This window comes from Manis javanica, chromosome 7, assembly GCF_040802235.1.
Source record: "Manis javanica isolate MJ-LG chromosome 7, MJ_LKY, whole genome shotgun sequence".
NCBI lineage: Eukaryota > Metazoa > Chordata > Mammalia > Pholidota > Manidae > Manis > Manis javanica.
In genome coordinates this window covers 16698195-16721452 of record NC_133162.1, presented here as the reverse complement: position 1 = coordinate 16721452, position 23258 = coordinate 16698195, and the positions used below count along the sequence as shown (strand labels likewise).

The following is a 23258-nucleotide window of genomic DNA, read 5'->3' as shown; positions in this document are numbered from 1 at the left end:
CGTCCATGCGAAGATGACTGGCAAGGTCACTGAGACCTACAGTGATCTGTCAAATTAAAGCTCTCTGTGGCCGCCTTCCCTTTCAGGTCATACTTCTGGAGATCAAAAAAAAAAAAAAAAGGTAAATTGATGATTTTCTGTTGCTGAGTCATTTTTCTTGCAGTTCTTTTTGTTTTTCCTGTTTATTGTTGGTTTGATAGCTGAGCCACAGAGTTGGTGCCTTCCAGTGAGCATGAGGGAGAGAGCCCACAACAGGAACCTGCCTCTCGTGGACATGGATGTGTCTAGATCAGAGATCAAGATGAATGTTCTGTCTGTTAATGAAGTTTGGATTATACCACAATCCCCTTCCTTCTCTTGCCAATTGTTGGGGTGAATGGAGTAGGGGGAGGGAGTTTAGATCCCTCACCTGGTTGCAAGCCAGTCTGATTCACTGTCGTACAGGGGAGCTCTGCTGGACCATGTGTGAAGTGGAACAGCCACTGGCAAAGCTTCTCTGATGTTCTCTCTTCCCGAACCTCCTTTCATCCAGACAGAGCTCACTGGTCTTTAAGGCCCAGCTTAAATGTTACCTTCTCTTTGGAGCCCTCCCAGGCCCTCAGCAGAATAAGCATTCTTCCTTCAGTGCCTCCTCACTCTCATCTAGGTCACAAATATTTATCAGTTCATGTTATAGGTTATCTGTGCAGACTTTGCTCACTTCTGAGGCTGTGAGATCCTTGGGGGCAGGAATCGTGTTCCCTTTTTCTTTATCCGTCCAGAACTCAGCACAGTTCCTGGCACATAACAGGTTCTCCATGAATGCCTGATGAACTGGAAAAAAATAGACACCTGAAATATTAAGGGAATTAATATTTCATGGGTGGAGAGTAATCAATCACATTGACGTTCAATGTGAAATTAATCTTTTCTTCCAATCCTGATTAAACAGTGACAGTGTCTTCCTCTCATGAGCCACCTGGATCTCAATGGTTATTTTCTTACAAGGTTGTTGAGTTTACAAGATGACAGGACTGTGTTTACCTTGGACTTGGGGCTGTCGTCTACTAAGAAGTTTTCAGCAGAGCCCGGGAGTCATGTCATGGCATAGTGGGCGAAAAGCCAGTGGGAAAAGCCTGGTGGAGAAAACCGTATGGATAAGAAATGCTTTATCTGGGCCCTGAGTCTTACAGAATTTAGCAGTGGTCTAGCCGGATTATACCACAGTCAGGCTTCCATGCATTCCCAGGCCTGAACTTGCTCTGAACGGGCTCCAGATTCCCAGGGAAGCATGCAACCCCTCAGAGTCAGGGGCCACTGTGCCACCAACCAGTCAGCGCAGGTGGAATGTTGCACAGCTGCACCCCGGTTACATTTCCCAACACCTCCCGGTCCCACGATGATCGGTCATTGGCATGCTATTTCTGCCACCTTGTCATAATTGTCTGCAGTCTTGATGGCTGTGCATGCAGAGGGCTTCTCTCCAATCCTTTTTTCTCAGGACAAGCTCAACTTCCCTTCCTCTGGCCTTATCAAACCCTTTGTTTCCAAAATTGTTACTCAGCCACTTGCAGTGTTGGACTGGACTCCCCCGCTACTCCACCCGTACATCCTCCTGGCTGAAAGTAATGAGGAAAACAATTGAGGATAGTGGGGACGTCCATCTTCCCGTTCTCTCCCCAGCCTACCGTGACTTAGAGGGATCAGGCTGCAGAATTTTGTCAGCTGCATTTCATACTGCTGGCAGTGGTTTGGCCATCCCTGCTTCAAGCCCAGCTTAAAGAAACATATGGCCCCAGATTCTTCAATGCTACAGATAGATATGTGACTTTCTCATGTTAAGAGACTTAACAGAAGAAATATGGTTTTCTGAACCTCTTTTCATTTACCGTCAAAATAACAAGTGATGTGTTGTCTTTCAACAGAGACGCTCTTTTTACTCAGCTATGCAATGAAGAATGTGCCGTTGTCTCTGCTGTCGATTTTTATTTTATTTGTAAATTGTGCGTGCTGCATGCTACGGAGTACTGAAAAGCCATACACCCTGGCTTGTTAGCTGACACACAGTATGTGTGATTACAAATTGTTTGAATAACAGTGGACTATTGAGCTGCCATCCAGATGTGTGTGGAGTTCACTGTGGGAATGTCCACAAAGGGGGATTATCTTTCTTGTTGCTGGGTCCAAGCCCCTCAGAAAGTGGAAACATAAGCATGGAAGCTACTCAAATAGAACAGTAGCTACAGATGGCTCTTCAGAAGCAAAATCGATCATTTTTTTTTTTACACATAGCAACTAAGACTGAGTTTGTTCTCCTAAAATAAATCACATAAAGAAAATCCCAAACAACCAAAGAAGTTGCAGCTTTGGCCTTTAAGAATGTTTTAGTCATTGTATGGTTTTAAATGTCTGGAAAGTCAGAACATTGTAGACTCAGATAAGACCCTGACCATCCCAAGTCTCCGGGCTGCCTTCTTGTGTGCTTTGCCCATGCTTCCTATACTTCCTTCCATCCCGTCTGCTATACAGGATAACACGACCATACAATGGTTGGCATCCACAGTACTAGTCATGGGAGAACAATGCAGAAATCTTCTCTGAATATTTTCTTTAAAAGATAGTTAACCACAATGAGATACCACTTCATGCTCACTACGATGGTGAAAATAAAAATGGCAGACAATAACAAGTGTTGACAAGGATGTGGAGACATCAGAACCCTCATAAATTGCTTGTGAGAATGTAAAATTGTGTAGCCACTTTAGAAGACAGTTTTAAAATTCCTTAAAATGTTAATCATGGGACTTCCATTTCACCCAGGATTTCCTCCTAGGTATATATACCCAAGAGAAAGGAAAATGCACATTCACACAACAATTTGTATGTGAATGGTCATAGCCACATTATTTATAATAGTAAAAAGTAGAAAAATAGCCCAAATGTCCATCAACTGGTGAATGGCTAAATAAAATGCAGTGTAGTATTCAGCCAGAAAAAGGAATGAAGTACTCAGACATTGTAGGTCAACCTTGAAAACATGCAAAGTAAAACCAGACACAAAAGACCATGTAATAGATGAATATGAAATGTCCAGAATAGGCAAATCTGTAGAGACAGAAAGTAAACTGTAGTTGCCTAGGGCTGGAGGAGTTAAAGGGAATTAGAGAGTGCCTGCTAGTGGGTGTGGGGTTTCTATTTAGAGTGATGAACATTTTCTAAAACTGATTGCAATGACAGGTGTAAAACTTAGTGGATATCCTAAAAAATCTTGAATTTTATATGGTATATGCATAATAACTCAATAAGGCTCTTTTTAAAAGAAGGCAAAATAAAGATATTTTCAGCTAAAATTTTTTAAAAGGTATTTGAAGGTGATTTTTAAAAAATTATGCCTCAAATTAGGATATCTTCAAAAATCACATATCTGAACTTTTTTTGGCAGCATGTAAAAGAAGGGAAATGGTTTTAAATTTAATAGCTTATATCCTTTTTTTTCTGTAATGAAAGATCTGCTACTTGTTCAACAGTGTCAATGCTTTCTATCTGTAGTTCGAATCTACAGCAGTAAATTGGCACCCAGCCATCAAATACCTAGATTTACCTTTGTGAGATAAAAAAAAAAGAACTCCCTTTAGCAATACATATCATTTTGAACCTATTTTAAGTTCTGTAGCAAGCAAGTAAAAAAAAAAATTTTTTTTTAATCATGAAACATCAACCTAGTCAAAGGAAACAAAGAAACGAATAGGAAATCCTCTCTAGATTCTGTTTGTACACCACTTTCTATAGTTTAATCTAAAGAAAAATGTGGAATTTCCTGCAGAGTGATTAATAGGCCAGTGTGGTGACATACAGGAACTCTGAGCTTGACCTTGCAGGTAAAGGCTAACTGGTATGTTAAGTTGATTACACAATTTCCTCTAAAAAAGTTGACAAGTGGTTTGCACAGTTGCCTTGACTTTTGCCCTTTATAAATGCACACTTATAAATGACTTGCTTTTTTAGCTAAAGCAATCCTTATTTTAGATGTGACATGTGTTAAGTAAACAACCTGATAGGAAGCCCCAGCTTCCTAGCCTGCATAGCCAGGTCAGATTATCAGAGTTAAGGGGGGGATAAGAATTTGGGGAGCCTGAAACTCAGCTTTGAGATATGGCTGTACTCCTAGGGCATAAGAAACACAAAACTGCTTCCCTCTTTCCAATATGATGAAGTAGACAGTGGATTTGAGAGGATTCCACAAATGGCTTGAAATATTCCAGGAGTAGAGTCTGCTAAATGGTTTGCAGTAAATGATGAGTAGGCTTAATTCTCATGTTGTGTTCAAACCTCCTTTCAGGGTATGAAGTCTGTAAGAAAATACAGGCTCTGGTATTTCTTCAGCAATATCATGGAAGAAAGGTTTCTACTCGGCATTTCTGTTCTATCATCATTTTCACAGGAAGAAAATGTAGTCCTTTTATAGTCTAGAGAACACAGTTTATTGAGATATTTTTGTTTACAGATGTACTACTTCCTCCTATTTAAGGGGCAAGTTACAAAAGCCATTATAAATGAACAGGAAATGGAGTTTCAGATGATAAATCAAAATGCTGCTTATGAGAGTAACTTTATTTGTAGATTTATAAGTCAAGCACCTTTATTGAACCTAATATATCCTGATTTGATAAGCAAAAAGAGCTTTACTAACATTGTTGATTTAGCTGGAATCTATTCGAATGTGTGTCTCTTCCTGAATGAGTTAAACATTTGGAAAATGAATTGATTGTTATTTGTATATACAAAGATAATACCATTTATGCTTTCCAGGTCTCAAATATGACAAGCCTTGAGCTTATCTGGAAAACAGAGCATTATTAGGACTCAGAGGTTCAATTTACCATCCCACCGTCAAATCTCTGAACGTTCCTCTGAAACAATGTGCAGACCCATTATAAATCATCTTCATTCATGTTAACTCTTACGTAAGATGAAGCTTGCCTGAAAATGTTTACTGCTTGCCAGAAATGACTCACTTGGTAATCTTGTTATTTATTTCATTATTTCATTCAGGTCTATGGGCATTTGTAACAAAGGACCGCCATCACTGGCTGGCTGTGTGCTTGGGCCAGGACTAGAACTAATCTGTCCTGCAATGTAGCTTCTCGTTGGAAGTTGTCACACTCATAACCATTAACTATTTACAACAACCCCTCGACTAATGTTTCTGAGCCAGTTCACATCCTCCCAAGCTGGTCAATGCCCTGTTACATGTATTCACGTCAGGAAGAGATTTTTCATACCTACCCCTCTCTGCTTGTGGAAAGTCAGAATCTCCTGACGTCTGACTTTAAACTCTGCGTCTCAAGCCCAGGTCTCATGAACTTACCATCACAGTGAAACATGTTTCTCCTGCCTCTCAATTTTCTCCCTCAAGAGAGCATTCTCTTAAAAATAAAAAATAAGACTTCTGTTATACACATTTTTAAATCAAGTTATTTCAGAAATAATAAAAATAGGACATAATATCATGAACATCTTTCTTCCCAGCACATGCTTAAGAATTAATATTTTACAAATACAAAGAGGCCCCCTTTCAACCTCAGGAGACATTTGTAACTCCAGGTCTGCAGCACCATGAAAAAAATATTCAAATAAAATACTGGGACGTGCCCTGTAAGAGAATATCCCTCATGGAGGAAGAATACGCCGGATTGAATTTTTTATATTGCACGTATCTGAATCCTAAGAAATTGCCAATAGTTCATTATTTTCAACCTTCAAAAGTGATAGGTGTATATGGTCAGCCTTATAGCAGGGAGGGAGACCAGTGTCTGTGATGCATTATAGTGTGTGTGTGTGTGTGTGTGTGTGTGTGTGTGTGTGTGTATGGTCAAGATCTTACTAGAAGCCAGCCACACTGCACAGGCTGCCACTTCACATAACATCTTATTTCATCCCCACAAGAAACCATGAGATATGCAGGAGCAGATCTAAGTTTTGTGGAATCTGTCACTTACGCAGTTTGAGTACCTTGCTGAGGAGAGGTTAAATTCAAAATTAATTATAACAGCTAATGTTTGTTTAGGTGATGGCAAGAGAGTACAACAAAATTTTCGAAACAAGCAAATACTGCAAACACCACAAAAGTCCAGACAAATCACATAGTTTTATTAACTAACTGCTTGACACATTTACAATACTTTTTTTTCTCTATATTTTTTACTACATATTGTTTGGTTATTTCTTTATGTAATAATTATTTCATAATATTTCTACAGAGAGAAGAGAAAGACACTTCACTCTTTCCTCTAACATAGTTGAGCAAAACTTAGGGTTTTTTTTTTTAATTATTGAGAGTATTTTAAAGATGGTTTTTGCTTCATAGTTCAATATTAGTAATACAATATACGTTTTGTAGATGGTTGTCAAATGAAAACATCTCTCACTTCTTTATCCAGATATGAGCTATAGAATTTGGAATTTTTTCCACTGACAGCTTCTGGCTCCATACATTTTTTTTTCTCTTCCTACCATATACCTTTAGTGCCAGGTGCTCTAAGACACGTTCATATCACATTTTGACTTACGGCCCTGCCCCTTAATGTCCCAATATTAGGTGAATTGGTCATTTCCAGGCCAGGACAGCTAGCAGTAATTTACCAAACATGGAAGTGACTGTGAAACATGTAAACATATCCCTCTACATCCAAAGTAAATTATCCCTAACTCCACTTCCCCTTAGCTAGATCCCAAAAATGCCCACAGCCACCTCCAATGTTACCCAACACAAGAGAGAATCTAAGCAGAAAGACACAGTAGTCTTATTGGATTGCAGTTAGTGTATCTTATTTCTACAAATTGCACAAGGTATTTGACCAAGGGAACACATTTCTAGGGCCTTGGAAAGAGCCCAAACAAGTGAGCTACAGACCCTGAAGGCCATAGGGAGAGGCTGCCTTCAGTTCCTAGGAAACTTGCCCAAGGTCCCTCATGAAGCAAGTGACAGGGCTGGGATTTGAACCCGTGTTCAGAGACCTAACTCTTATCTTATCTACTAAATTATGTTCATTCACATCTTATTTTACAAAACCTTTCCCTTCCATATCCCAACTTAGTGTTCAGCATATAGCCATTGGTCAATATTTGCTACACAAAAAATGCAGGCTTCCAGATCTCAAAACAGATTTGCTATATTCTTAACCACCCTTGGGCCAACTTCTTTTAAGACTCTGGAATTTAACGTCTGTTTGAAATAAATGTTACCATGACGTAGAATTTCAGGTACCTCTGTATTAAGCAAAACTCACTACGTCTATTCCACCTGTACTCTAAAAATCATGTTGCTCCTCATCCAGTAGGAATATATCTCAGGCTGCCCCATGGGTTGATAAATATAGTACAATGCTGTTACATTTACTTCAGTGTCCTAAGAGCCATCCTCGAGAAATGGTGGGACAGTCTTTATTAAAAGGGGGCCAGCCAGCAGGGCCCTGCTCTTGATGCCCCAGCACCTGGAGAAGAAAGGCTCTCTCTGATAAATCCTCCAATGTCTGCAGGCCTCAGTTGTGTGCATGGATGGAAATCCCTCTCAGAACAAGTGTGTTTGCTAAATCAGGGGGTGAAGTAGCTTGCAAGTCCACTTGTTACAGAAGAAAGACAGGATAAGGGAAGTGGCAGAAGCAGTGATAGGAAAGGAGTTTTTCACACTAACAAGCGTGAACTGATAAGCCTGACCTATAAGGCAAATGTTGAGGTTCCTAAGTACACCTCTTAGGCCAAAATTAGCTGAGCAAATTTGAATTGGCTTTCCATTTTTTAATGGAAAAATATTCCTAGAGAGAAAGAAAAAACTCAGTGTTTATTTCAATCATGAATCCGATTTGACTGCATCTCTGCTAGGTTTCCCTACTAAGTCAGTGGAGTCACTCTCTACTATGCCTCAAGTATTAGGAATGACATGGTTAAAATATAGTAATAATAATGTATTAGGCCTTACTATGCTCCAGTCCCTGGGCTGAGGGTGTTTACATTGCTTATTACTTTAATCTTCATAAAAACCCTGCGAGGCTATTTCAGTTTACAGGTGAAGGAATCAAGGCTCCGAGAGATTCAATCACTTACCCACCCCGGCCCCACAGCCCACCAGTGGTGGAGGGCAGATTTGAACCCAGGCAGCAGACTTGCAGCCTGCACTCTCATCTCCTCTGTTTTATATGGAGAGCTCATGTGCCACCTTCCAGGGACTTAACCTGCCTTTCTGAACAGTTCCCACTAAATGGGGGTACTTTGAGAAACTCTCTGAATATTACTATATAATATGCGTAAAGCAAACAAGAGCTGTCTTTATCATGTGCCACGAGTACCCTTATTAGCTATTTTTTTTTCTCTTAGGTGCCAGAATAAAGCATAAGAATATTGGTAACTGGGCAAAATAAATATCAATTGGTCCCTGAAAGTCTTGGTATATACTTGATTCTTCTTTACAACCCAGGCTGTGTAAAAAGAAGCCCTCAACAAGGGCTAAGGAGAGCGTGGCTGCTTTCTCCTGGCAAACTCAGGTTCCTGTGCAGTAGGTAAGGTCATGGCACTAACTTCTTGGGGCCTGAAAAGGGGTTCCCTGTGTGTTACCCATTCATACCTAAAAACTCAAAGTTTTTGAAAAGTTCTCAGGAACGGCAGCCTTATTCACATGGCCCAGGTGAGGGTACAGTGGCAATCCAGTGCCCAGACCAAGGGTCCTGGCAGGAAGAAGCACTAGTCTAGGGCTTATAGTCATGCTGGGGAGGAGGTGATGGACATGGCCAGGGGGTGAGAGAGCAACTCAGGAGAAGATGCGCTCCAGCCCCTTATTTCATAGATGGAGAAACTGAGGCCCAGAGAGAAGAAGGGACTTACTGCAGGGCACTTACGTAGTGGAACGAGCATTAGCATTCCTGCTAAGATCCTCTTACCATTGCTGCTGACATGCCTCCTCGGGGCAACATCTCCCCAGCCAGCAGGCACCTTCCACGGTACATCCAAAACAGCTCATGTCAGTTGAGTCATCCCGTGATCCCCTTGGGTTGCATTTGAGAATTGTACTGAGAAGACTGACTGACTACCAAGAGAGGTTATGCCCTTTTTTTTCAGCTGGTTAGATTCTCAGTAGATAGCAATAAAAGAGCTATTTAAATAGGCTGTCTATTTTATTCCTGCAGTTAGTGACTCATATACAGTAATACTTGTTATCATATTACTGGAGCCAATCAAGTTTTCTCCAGACTTATATTCCACAGCAGAGATGCAGGGAGATTATCCAACAAGTTCTTTATTGCTTCTTCTGAAAGCAAGAAGTGCCCTGGATGACTCTACACATGTACAAGCAAGTATTTCACACAAATGACACTGGTTACTCTTTGAGGTAGCTTCTTTAACTAAGTATGTTTTGAAAGAATTGGGGAAAATCAAACTATTTCACATCAATCCATCTTTACTTTTTTAGAAAATGCTTTTATTTTATATCCTTTAAATACATTCTCATCACACCCTGGGAGCAACGGATTTAGCTCACTCAGATTAGAAAATGTCCACTCTATACCCCAGTTAGCAAAACCAGTGCTCACTGTCACACAAAACACCCAAAGGGCACTCATTTTCTCATAGGATAAGTCTGGCTTCCTTTTGTCATTTTGAGTGAACATGTTAGTATGTGTCCGTGGGACAACCATGTCACTCGTAAATTCTAATTCTAAAGCAGGTGGGAAGCTAGTGGGAAAGGCCGAGGTAGATGTGTACAGCACAGTTTCAAGTTCCTCTGTGAATTTGTCACATGGGGGACATAAGATGCTGCCGCCATCAGTACATTTTTATTGACACTCTCTTTGCTTTGTCCAAAGAGACTCTTAGGAAAGCTGCATTCTCTGAAAATAATGGAAATGGAAGAGGTGAAGTCATTATATTTTCATCAGACAAAAATTGTCAAAACTTGCCACTCCACTCTACAGTATCTCTGAAGTCAGATCATCCCAACACAGGCTGAACACCATGCTTCACCTTAACAAGAATATATGTAAAAAGGGAGAAACTCAGATCTCCAGCTTGGGTCCATGGTCCTTGATTAAAGGAGTAACCCCTTCCAGGAAGAGTTTGTATTGTCCCTTTATTTGGCACTACAGGTTTTTACACCAGGGCAAAGCAACTGAGTGAAGTGAGAGAAAGCAACAGAGGAAAGACAGTAGTAAGTGACCTGCTGCCCTGATGCCCAGATTACAGGCATCTTCTCTGAGGACTGGTTTTCTCAAATAACATCCTGAAGCTAGGGATCGTAAAACTGATTCTCTTCAACTTAGCTGTCCTCCAGTTTGAAGATTTTAAGAGAGATCCTCACAGGCACTGACAAAAGGCCATGTGCCAAGTCCACTTGCTTCAGAAGACAGACAGGCTAAGGAAAGTGACAGAAGCAGGGATAGGATGGACTTGTTAGTTGTTAGGATGGACGCTCCTTGCAACATTGGAATAGCAGAAATGTAAAACCAACGTAAATGTTCATCAGTGGGGCTGGGGTGGTTAAAATAAATGAGTTATATGCCTGTACACACATGCAGCTTGGAGCTATCATGTTGCACAGTAGACAATTTTCAAGTGCTATGTATACAGTATTACATTAAAAAAATAGTACACATGTTTACAAAATACGTACTAAAAGCATAAAAACATGGACAGAAGCATCCAAGCATATGCTGGAAGGGAGTGACAACTATATTTGTAACGTGTTTTCTTTTCAAAAGAGCAGCTCAGTCTACTACTAAAATGATCATCATATTTCAAGAGGAAACAAAGAGACTGAGTTTTAAATATGTGCCCTGTGCAACAAACAGTCCAATGGGAGAAAGGACTTTAGAATTCCAATTTGGCTTTTGTGGAAGAATAAACCACAGGAGCTGACCTTTCACCTAGGACACCCCAGCTGCCCCAACCACAGGTTTAGGGGAATTGCCATCTTGGGAGGAGCTGAGTCTAGTTAGAGTGCTTATCCCTATGACTCTGCAAAGTCATCCCTGATTTTTGTTTTTAATGAAATTTGACAAATAAAGTACGTGCATGAAGGCTCCTATAAAATGGCCTTAATTTGTGCTTAGGAATGCATAATTTTATCAGTGTCTCTGTAATTAGATATTGTGCAATAGAATCAAAAGCAAATACTGCTTGTTCCATGGCAACAACGGCCTTCAGTACATCGCTATCTTTGAGATAACGAAGGTTTCCATAGATACACGTATCACATGGGGTTTTTTTAAATAGACATCCAAGAAGAAAATGAAAGTTTCCCAATTGGTTTTCCCCTATTTTTAAGGGTGAGCGTATGAATGTGTATTTTGTTCTCGTCTTTTTCTATTTCCCCCTGGATTTGGGTCTTCTCTTCCTTTATCTGTCTGAACTGTAAAGGCAGATGCTGAAGTTTTCGTAATCCTATAGATCAACTTCAATACTTAAACTTGTGTTTGGTGTCAAGGGCTTATCTTCTAAGGAGAGAAAAAGGAATTAAGCCTGTGGTCACTTTCTGCATAAGGACTGAAGAAAGGTTTGCTGGAGTGTGGTCTGTGTTTAACAGAGAGAGCACACTGACCTGCCAGGGCATGGATGAGAGAGCAAGCTTCTAGAAGTCAAGGAGTGTCCTCAGTCATCCTGTGACCCCTAGCATCTAGCATTGAGGACACACAGTAGGTGCTTAATAATCAAGTCCCTGCTGATTAGATAATCATACAGAGGGAAGACAGCAATGTTCATAATTACTAAGAAGTGCCCCTCAAGGTACACCATTGCTTCTACACCAGAGGTCAGATGCCTGTGGAAGCAGGTGGGTCACATAATGGACAGAGTCGAGATGTTACACAACAGGAAGTGGAGGGCCTGGGGTAAGCGAAGGTGTGCATGGGCTTTCTTAAATCATTCAATCCAAGCTTTTTTCAAACACCAATTAAGCCAAATAAAATATATTCCTCTGTATTTCTGTCTCAGCTATGAGAAAAGCTAATGCCAGAACTGTGTTGTTCAGTGAGAGATGACCAAAAGGGTAAGGATTATTCCCTACCAGGTGCCAGTTTGGAGCAGGTCTCTGTGCAGGTAGGAGTGTGGCACCTTACTAAGTAGTAAGACTTTGGGCCAGGCCGGCTCTGTGCAGGGCCATTCCTCAAAGCTCCAGACTGTTTCTCATCAGCCTTGGTATCTGGTTGAAATCCATTTGTAAAGTTCACCAAGGGAAGCCTGGTGAGGGAACAGCACACAGCAAAGTAGCCTGCACCTGCAGAGGAAAGGGGCTTGAGGGAGGCAAGAGAGGCAGGCCCATGTGTGTGTGGCCTGCGGGCCCTCAAATCATCATCTTAAACACTAGCTCGTCGACCAGTGCCCCCTGCCCAACCCCTTGGGGTGATTTCCTGAAGTCTGATTAATTGCACCACCGAAAGAAAGCCTGATTGGTTGTACCAACCTCTTGCAGAGAAACATTTCCATTACAGATCCTCCTGCGTATAAGAGTTTTGCTTTAAGAACTATTCGCCCAAGTACCTCTTGTCAGAACACATGGCCTCAAATATGTGTAGACGCTCTGCCCAAGCTACAACTAGGCTGAATTCTGGGAATGGTTTCTTTTATCTCATTCATTTCATTAATTGCATTTAATAATATGATTGGGATTGTTAGGGCAAAGCCTTTTGCAATTTTATTAGCATTAAGCAATTTTATATGTGGCAGGGAGGTGTGCACCTTGAAATAATATTAAAAACATTTTAAGAGGTGAAGAAGATACTGATTTGTAGTGAGAGGAGCAGAGGAATGCATGTTAATTAGCCTTGTGAATCCAGTAAATGTCTTTATAGAAGCATAGAAATCATACTATTCCTTGAATTTACAGAACATTCTCTAAATAACTCAAGAGTTACAGTGTTGTCTTACCTTCATCTGATCCTGAGAGAGGGAGGAGCAATTATAAAGCAAACCTGTTCAGACCCCTAGGCATCATGGGAGAGCATTTAAGACATTGAAATATTGTCCATTTCTTCTCAAATATACCATCTCCTTGGAAGCAATTACAGACACCTTTGTATATAGGGAGAATAAAAGAACTAACGTAGTCCCTCTGCTCTTTAAAATGAAGGAATGTCTGGGACTCTTGAGTGCCATCCTAGAGATTATGCATTTTATTTTAGAATGGTGCAAAAAGCAAGCCACAGGAAAGGACGAATTTAATACAGCATACCTGCAAAGGTAAGGAGTTGATCTCTGGCAAATCTCATTTGTTGTACAATCATCTTGAGGTATTTAAACCCTTGCAAGTGGCAGCCTGCGCTTCCTTTGCTCAGCGATGCGTCTTCGTGGTGGTAGAGTAGGTAGGTTGGGCAGCATTCTCTAATGGCTAAAACTTACCTTATCCTGCGAGGTACCAGGTACATCTCCTTAACTACAACTAAAGAGTTCTTTTGACTCAGAATTCAGAGAGAAGGCAGATCCAGATCTTTCTTCTCAGATTGAGAAGAACCAAAGTTGCAGGTAGGGTAAACATAGCTGTGGAGAGGTAACATAAACAACTATAAAGTGCAAATAGGTACAGGGAAATGCTAATGTGCAGTTCTGAGGAGATTGCAGGTGTTCATTACCAATTCCTGCCTGCTGGCCTGGGGAAACCCGCGGTCGAGAGCTCCCAGGGTCGAGCCGAACCCGGCGTCCAACCAGAGCCGCCTCCCCCATCATCACGCCGACTCCGTTTTGTCTTCTGATCATCCCGTGTGCCTTTCTCGTTCCTTCTCTTTTAATTACACTATTGACTGCTCTGATACAGTTAAAATCCTAATTACAGAGGCATCTCCACCTCACCAGCTGCAATTGCTGAAAGAATAGGTCACACATTTCATCTACTACATTTCCGTAGCTATAGCCCTTTCTGACCTTTGTGCTATTTGAGAAATTCTTGTAAATGCTGAGGGTATGATTCTCCCTCCCTGGGCATGTGCTTTGGGAAAATGCCCGCTAAAAATGTATTTCCTCCCCTATGCTGGCAGCCTCCTTGCTTTAAGAAAGTGAAGAACAGCTTTCACATGAAATGTGTCCCCCACTTAGTAAACCATGGGTTTACTGTTTTCTGTGTTGAATATCCCACTCTAGCATCTGTGTATTGCAGAGAAAGAACTGTGGTGCCTGGTTGGTGTTCTGCTGTTTACCTCCTTAAAATTCACTCATGGGGGTGAACGTGGTTAGGCAGTCTCTCCTTTGGGTACTTGGTCTTTCATTTCACTTACGAGAACGTTTTTTTCCCTACTGAGCCCCACACCCGCCGGCCTTTTTTTTTTTCGGATATGATAAAGGTCTATACTTTGTGGACACTGAAACCATGTTTTACAAATCAGTAAGCAAGACGTGTGGCCTGAAAAATAAAAGGAGTATTTTTCCTGATTTGTACAGAAAGTTTCTTAAAAATTAAATGGGATTTAGTTATACATTTGGAAAAATCACCTTTTAAAAAGATAAGATCACATAAAATAGACGCTGCCCAAAGAAGATGGCAATATATGAACATCCTACCTATTACATACACAGAGTGAAAAGTATTATCAGTTATTAGACTCACAATGTATTTTTGCAAAAAGAATTCCTTTGCCGAGTTTATATACATGAGAGAAATAACCACGAAACTTCATTCTTTCAAACATAATGATAATATGACCTTTAATCCCATAACCAGAAAGAACAGACATCTCAGGTCACTTTGCTCAACTTCAGAAGGGGAATGAGCTGATTGGTTGTTTCAGAATTACTGTTCTCAAACCCTAGAAAGAGTTTATCCTGCTTACAAAGTAAGCATTTTTCCTTCTCAGTAATTGTTTGCTGTTCAGACCAAACCTGTAATCACTGTTATCTAATAGTTTTAAAACATGCCATACACTATTTGCAAGGAGTTTTTTCCATCTTCTTTCTCCCCAGATTTGTAGTAACCAGGAATGAGTAGGGTTTTTCTCTGTGACTATACTTATATGAAAAGAATTTGATAGTTCTTTCCCTTATGGATGGGAAAGCCTCAATTTCAGCCTATAACCATGATTTTATGGGGATTGTAAAAGAGAGAAAAAACCCTCCCAGGAAAAACCCTGACGGTCAGAGTCAATCAATCCATCAGAAAATTCCATGCATCCTTCCCAGGGTCAAGTCTAAAACCGTAATGAAAAGAATTCCATACGCAGGTAGGGATCTAAGAGCCAGGAAGAGATGGAACATACAAACATCTTTCTGCAATTTGATTTGGCCCCTGATACTAAATAAATGTGCAAGCTGGACCACCAGAGAAAAATAGGGCTGGGATTCTATTTGGGACATTGTGCTTCTGCATAGACAAAGAAAACTGGGAAAATTTGAGCCAAAAGCAAGAACGTAGACATTCCTTAGGAGGGGCCGACCAAGGGGGAAGGGACTGTTTACTTCTCAGGAAGTTATGAAATCTCATATGTAAAACACAGTCATATTTTTGTTATTACTTGATTTAACACTCCAGGAAACTTAGCCCAAGCCAGCTGTGACTCTCAAGCTGCCCTGCTCATTAAAATTCCCCCTTCGGATTCAGACCCCCTTCTACCGTTACTGGACGTAGCCTAGCCCATTGTCCCTAAGTTGACTCCACATAATTCAGGAATGTGCCTGTTCAGTGCTCCCACGAAGTTTCTTTTTAATAATATATTTTATATCTACAAAAGTAAAAATCTATCATAGAAAATTTGGAATGCAAAAGAAAAAATACAACGTAATTCTATCACCTGTTCATTGTGCCACTGTTAACACCTTAGTGATATAAAACTATTAAGTGTTTTTTTAAGCACTCAAACTAATGCTGAAGATAGTGAGAGCAGAGGTGTCCAGACACTCTCCCTGAGGGCAAACGTCCTTCTCTGTCCTGGTCCCCTGTGTGAGCCTCATCCACAAACCCAGATTTTCAGAGGAAGAGGAAGGCAACACTAAAATGGGTCCAGGAAAGAAGAAATGTGTTAATACTTTTTGTCAAGCAGCAACTATAAAATATAATTATCAGTTATGACCTTTTTTTCTAGAATTGTCCAGAAATGTCAGAAATATGTTCATAAGATGATTTGAGGGCAGGGGTTGAAGAGAAGGTGAGATGTTTCTGGGACTCCACACAGAAGATATGTGTACTTAAAATTCTGTGGCATATCTTTAGCACCCATGGCAGGAAGAAGTCTGCTTGGGAAAGTGGGCTCCAAGCAGATGAGCCAAGCCCCAAGCTATCTGAAAAGGGGCTACCTTCCCTATTTGATTCCAGGTGGGGTACAGTTTGCAGAAGGGGAGCAGAGGGGCCAGGGTGTTTGGTGTCTAGGCCCTTATATCCCGCCAGGGCCTGTACATGGACCAAATGTCCCTGCACAGAGCAGCGCCCATAAACAGATTACAGAAGTACCATTCGTTAATCCCAAAACAGTTTTCTGTCATTTAATTAGAAAATTCATCTTATTTTGCCTCCAGGCCTTGTAGCCTTATTGCATTTGTACATATTTCAAAATGTTTCAAGTACTGACCAGATAACATTAATGAATATATTAGATAGGCAAACGCTTTTAAACAAAAAGTAATGAACATACTGTGTGTATATATAAAAAAATGTTAATTCCGTCTGGAGCCAACCAGGTAATTTTCCCTTCAGCATTTTTTCAGTCAGCTAAGACAGGTTGGCCTAGGAGTGCAGTCAGCCTGTCTGCAGACTCTGGTTTGACTTGCATACCAGGGTCAGATTTTCTTCAGAAACAGACAGCAAGAGGATCTGATTGGCTCCGGTCCAGAGCATGCTCACAAGGGCTTCTTTGATGAAAGGGTTCTTGGTTAAGTACTGTACCAAAAGCAGCCTGCCACCCTCCTTTCAAAGATACCCATTTAGACTAATTCCCAGAAAGGGAAAAAAGGGGGAGAAAAAGAGAGAGGGAGGGGAGGAGAACGAGAGAGCGAGCTGAACTCTATGGGATTACTGCAAGAATAATTATGCTCCCTGGCATAAAGAAGGGGGAAAAGTTATTACAAGTAAACTGCTGGATGTTGAAGTAGCTGGTTGGCAACTCTGCAAGAACATAAGGAATGTGCAATTAAGCTCATTAAAACATCATCATTATGCTTATCAGTCTTTGTCCAAAAGGGGTGGAGTGGGGCAGTGTGTTAAGGCATGACTGCTTTTGCAGATAAAGATTCAGGGCTAGCCCCTTGCTGCTTTCAGCAAATAAAAACAGCTATTCAGCTCCACGCAGCACTTAGAGCTCGGCCACCTGGCTCCGCCTCACCCTGGACTGGGGCCTGAACTCCCAGAGAGGCATCTGGGAGGCTGGTTCCTCTCAGCAGGCCCACTTCCTTTTGATACGATCCCCATCATATAGGCAAGCCTTTAATAAGCACGTACTTCATGCCCAACCCTGGTGTTTGGGGAAATTCGGAAATATTCTATTTAATGTGAGCTTCATCTGGGAGGGTAAAACTCAGTCATTCATTCAGTAGGCAAAACATGTATTGAGAGGCAGCCAATGTAGAAAGTGGACTTTCCCAAGAGAGGATGCTTGGCTAGGTGCTGTGGGGACAGGGTGGCCAAGGAGGTCCCCACCCTCACTGTCAGCAGAGATAGTCAAGTGCAATTTCAAGGGACACAGAACTGCTATGTGACAAGTGCTGGGAGGGGAAAGGCCAAGGTGCAGTGGGGAGCAAAGGGTACTCCAGACACAACTTGCTCATTTCCCACATTAAATTTTAAGCTCCTTGAGCTTTTTGTCTCTCTTTTGTTTCCACTTTTTCTCTTTCTTTGCTGCTGTTATATCTTAATGGCATTTTAATATGAACATAATTTTCTTGATGAAAATCAGTCACATACAAAAAAAATGAAAATCATCATCACCTGACCACCCAAAGACATCCACTCTGGCATTTAGATGCATTTTCTTCTAATCTTGTGTTTTTATTTTTGTTCTATACAAAATCATGTAAGTGAAATTTTTTTTGTTTGTTTTTTCCCTTTGATATAATGTGAGCTTTTTCCATGCCATTAAGTATGCTTCAAGCCATTGTTCAGAATGTCTGCACAGCTTAACTCATCTAGTATTGCTGGACATTTTGTTTGTTTGTAAGGTTTTGCCATTGTAAATAATATTGACCTGAGCATCTCTGTATGTAAGAATTGTCAGTTATTTCATATTCCCACAGTTATTTGCAATAGCATGAATGCAATAACCACCTGTCAAATAAAGGAAAGCCACATAATACAAAGCGGAGTGTAACGAGAGGGACCCACTCTGTGAAACATAAATGCGGAGAGCGAGGAGTTTGCTAGGGATTAGCATGAGCAGAAAGGTTCATAGAGGTGGTGAGGTGGTCCAATTTTTCAGTCTTGTATTACTGCAGATTGTCTCAAAACCCCCAGCTTGCATTTTCTTCTCAGCATCTATAAGAAGCACCCTTTCTCTCTACCAGCTCGGTCACCATCACCCACGTCTGCACTACATCTCTACTTCAATAATCCACAGATGTCTCTCTGCTTCAGGATCACCCAGGATGTGAGTTAAAAAGTTAGACCCCATCCCAGACCTGCTAAAGTAAAATCTGTGGGGTGGGGTCCAGGAATCTCCATGTTTAAAATATGCATGTTTAAAACAGAGCTAATTCTAGTGCAAGGGGTCCAAAGATATCGGAGGAAGTGCTGGCTGCTGCATATTGCTGGACACACAGTGGTCAAGAGCGAGGGCAGAGGGGTGCGGACTCACACCCTGGCCCTGCCATTCATCATTGTGGCTTTGGGTTAGTCACTTTGCTTACTGGACCTGTTTCCTCATCAGTACAAGGAAGATAAAAATAGGAAATCCTTCCAAGAAAGGTTGTAAGGATTAATGAAGTGTTTAAAACTGAGGTGCGGAGCCCAAGCCAAGACCAGTTCCACTGAACCAGTTTTTGGTAGTTGTCACTATTGTTCACATGCTTCGTTTCTCTTTAAACATGAGCAGCATGTAGGCCTCCTTCCTTAGCCTTTTGTGTTGGCCGACACCCTGTTTTGCAGAGTGACCTCAGAGATCAGTGACCCTGCAAGGCTCTTGCTGTGACCCCTGCCATGCCTTCCCGAAGGTGCCTTCTCTAGTTCCCTAGGCCTCCGGGTTCAAGGGCTGCAGCAGCTGATTGGCTGAAATGCATCTTTGGTTGGGAGCCAAGTTTAGCTAAGGTGGGAGGGAAAGATAAGCCTGAGGAAATGCTGACGTGCAGAGGTGTGACTGGAGGAACACCAGTCCCTTCTAGGACGGCGGGAGCCAGCTTGGACTTTAATTCCTGGTTTGATCAAGGTAGTGTAAAAATGGACCCCAAAGGTCTTTAGATGGAAAACCAGGTTTTAGGTTTCACATATTAGCTGTAGTTAAAGCCAAATGTTCATTCCTCCCAAATTGTGTGGGTGGATCACTTTCCTCCCACTGTTGAAGTATCATGTTTTTAGCTGCTAATAAACTTAATAAAATCCATTTCTTATTTCCCCTAGTGTATTGGGCTTGTTCACATGCACGGCTGAACCAACCGTTTAGTGACACTGTGTTAGAAAGTATTTTTGTTGGAAACAGACAACAGACACAGTTCAACTGCAAAACACTTCTCAGAAAAGCTTCTTTTCTCCAGCTTCAAGCTTGCAAAAAGCCACTTGAATTCAGGGAATCCTCCCAGTCAACCATAACACCTACACAAAGTATGAAGGAATTTTGTTTTATTGGTTCAAGAAGCAGATTCAAAGGAAAGGCATGCTCTTCTACTCCCACGGAAGCTCCCACCTGTCCCACCCCCCAAACTCCCATTGCACTAATGGCCACATTTCCTCACTGTTGCAGCACTCCAGGGGTACCTGGGTCAGAGGACTCAGGGTTCATTTCCAGGGTCTAGGCAACCCCAGATATGCTGAAAATGCTTGGTGAATGAATGTGGATGCTGTACTCAAGCAAAACAAACACAAATGCATTTCTGAGAAGTGGGATTGGAAAACAATATGGGGAAAATGGGAACCTTCTAAGCCTGCGGTTGCAAAAAGGCAGAAATGAGGAAGGGGGATGGTGAAGATATAAACAACGAAAAATGTGCAGATGTCCACATGAAGAGAGAGAATCTAGGGAGGTGGCAATAGGTGTTGGGCAGTTTCTAAATTATGTTCTAAAATTTCCAAAGGTGACTGTTGAGACTGTCATGGTGAATTATGTTTGTGGTATGTTGATGATTGGCATGTATGTGTTGGAGCAGGGACAGATACGAGATTTTATTTTTAGGAAAGCCAAAAAGTTGGAAACAATCCCGATGTGTGTTAATCCATAATAGTGATTAAGTTCCCATTTGATTTAAGAATGCAGAAATAGGGCAGAATGCCTCAACAGTCCTGCTATACTTCGTGATAGGTGAACCAATTTTGCATGTGAGCATCAATTTTCCTTTTTCTATTTTTAAGGTTACTCAGGTTTATGGATACCATGCATCTAAATCTTAAGGAATCTGCTGCTTTTTTTTTTTTCTTTAAACAAAGTGACCATGAGATCTCTGCTGTTCTATAAGGTGAACAAGTAGGAAATTACAATGCCATGCCCATGTTTGCTCCAGTGATCACCTTGGATTGTGTGGGGCTTATCTCCTGGTATAATCAGCATGGCTTCCTTAAACAGAGCTGTCTTAAAAACCCAGATCTACTGATAAGATTTGTTTTAATTTCAGTCTAACAGCTTTAGGATTACCCCTCAAGACTATAATGTCAGGCTTTTGTACTAAGAAGGAGCTTACACAAAACTCCCATTATAATAATGTCTTGAGGGGGCAGGTGGGGGGGGGGGCTTGTTTGGTTGATTGAGTTATGATTGTATAGGGAACAAATAAAGGCTTTCTTTCCTGAAACATAACGGTTATGTCTTACTCTACCTAATAATGCCACGTATTCTTTAAAAAATATATTTACACAGCCTGGCATTATTCTTAATGTCCATGCATGTGTTACCTCTAAATTGAAATCCAGTTTTAATCCCTGTAAGCTAGAAAAATAAGTTTGATTCTACACAACTGAGTTTTGAAACCTGATTCTGTTGCTATATTTATTACCATCAATGGTTGGCATCTCCCTTTCTTTCTTCTTCTCTCTCTTTCTCTCTCTCCATCTATACAGTTGATCCTTGAACACAGGTTTAAATTGCACAGTTCACTTATACACAGATTTTTTTGTGATAAACATAATTTTTTGGTGTTTTGCCACAATTAAAAAAAAACATTTTCTCTAGCTTTATTCTAAGAATACAATATATAATACATATAACATACAACACATAATAACTATTCATGTCATCAGTAAAGCTTCTGGTCAGCAATAGGCTATTAGCAGTTAAGTTTTTGGGGAGTCAAGAGTTATATGAGGATTTTCGACTGCAAGGGGGGTTGGGGCCTCACATTGCTCAAGGGTCAAGTGTATATGAATTAAATTGACTAGACGTACATATGTATCTACCTCTCTATATGTGTGTATCTAGACACATGTAACAATTTCAGGCATGCTATAAGAAACTATCTTATTTTGTTTTCTGGGCATCTACTCTGTGATCTCAATAAACTCCTTTACACTGAACTGATTTACTGCAGACCTGGACTATTCTCTCTGCTCTCTGCTGCCTTCCTCCCCAAAGTCAAATGGCTGTTCTTCAACAGTTGTTGCACTAGATACATTCCAGTTTTACTTACTAGATTATCTTTAAAGTCTCCTGTAAATAAAATGGATTGGAACGTTCTGGTGCTGGGTTTCGGCTCAGGGGCAACAACTACTGATGCATGGATGCTGTCCGTTTTGTTTCCTCTGGCGTGAAGGGCTGTAGGCATGTTCTCCTAGTGGCACTCGCAGGGCATGCTGGAGCTGATCGTCCTGCAGCTAGTGTTCTAGATACAGCTGCAAGGTACAAATGGTGGATGAGTACATAAAAAGAACAAAAAAGTGAAATCAGAGGTGAAGTTAAACAAAACTAGACTGAGAACTTTTTTTTCCTCAAATGGAAAACAGCAATTCTGGAACAGAAAAAGGGAGGTTCCTCCAAATTGGAATGGAGCCAAACTGATGGCTTTTTAAAATGAATTTGAAATGACTTTGGCCCTGAATTAGGCAGTGAGGGCTTTCTGAGTTCTCTAAATCCATCTTTAAACATAGTTAGGTCCTGCAAATATATTTGGGCAGGAGATTTGAATTAGGATATTAAAACTTCAACAGGACTAATTATAATCAGCTAATTTGGCATTGCGAGAGCACTTCAGGTCATTGTAATTATGCAAAGAATATGCCATCATTAGCTCTCAATAGGCAAATTTCTCATTAATATCTACCTGGAATAGAATTGATAAATCTGAGGCTATTGCTGCCTGAAAATGAACATTTTTCACTTGAAAATGTGGCTGCCTTTCACTCCCAGCTGCTCCCAGAATTGGTATTAGGGCTGGGGCTGGACAGCAGTACCCTGTAAATTATAGGACCACATCTCACACACATATAATGGATCAAGACATTTAAATACCACTGATCCAGCCCATGAAAACCAAAAGATTTGGGGGAAGGCTAATTCTGTTTTTTTTTTTTTGAAGAAATTAAGAGTCACAGCTAGAGGACATTCGGCATAGCCCTACCCCACCCTCCGGCACCACAAACTCTGTACCCAGACGGGGCCTGCCACTTGGCACCCGGCTCAGAAACCCATTAGTGGTACCACTTTGGTTAGTAGAGAATGAATGACTGAGCATGTGGCCTCTTGGTAGACTGTCAGTGTACCACTGGCCTTTGCTACAAGTCTCACATCCAAGCATACTTTTACCCTCCCCTCCTGCACTAAGGTGCTGAGGTTCAGCGGAGTGCCTGCTTCTTTTCCTCCACATTTGACTTAGTGCATGTTGCCCAGCTTCATAACTTCGAGAAGTGAATTTAATGGCCTGGTGGCAGCTAGGACACTGCTTCACTGAGTTATGGGATGTGAAAGCCCCATGTTTGAGAGTTTTGAACCTTATATTGATAGAAGTTCTCTTCGTTGAGAACCTATTTTATGATTAAACCTCATCTCAATATAGCGCTTAGGTGTTATTTTATTAAAATATGCAACAAGATCATTGAGTTTCTAGAAGCCTTTGGCCTCCAACCTCAGTCTTTTACCACCTACTGCTGTATGACACCAGGAATGTGTAAAACTGTGTGTGTATCAGACACCTGTGCAGTGGCCTTTACGCTATCTCAACAGTTTATTCATTTGATTCATGCCGTAACTCCCTTT

The 23258-nt window shown here is 41.1% G+C and overlaps 1 protein-coding gene across 7 annotated transcripts in view; it reads left to right on the top strand.

The window, feature by feature from the left end:
- VTI1A (vesicle transport through interaction with t-SNAREs 1A) overlaps window positions 1-23258 on the top strand; it is a 324481-nt gene that overhangs the window by 249382 nt on the left and 51841 nt on the right. The window contains exon 9 of one of the 7 annotated variants that reach the window (XM_073240424.1): window positions 5032-22836. The exons of the other annotated variants lie outside the window; for them this stretch is intronic. Within the exon in view, the coding sequence (XP_073096525.1) occupies window positions 5032-5119 (88 nt within the window). The 3' untranslated portion in view covers window positions 5120-22836. Of the gene's footprint in view, window positions 1-5031; window positions 22837-23258 lie in introns of those variants that run through there. 7 annotated transcript variants of the gene reach the window in all.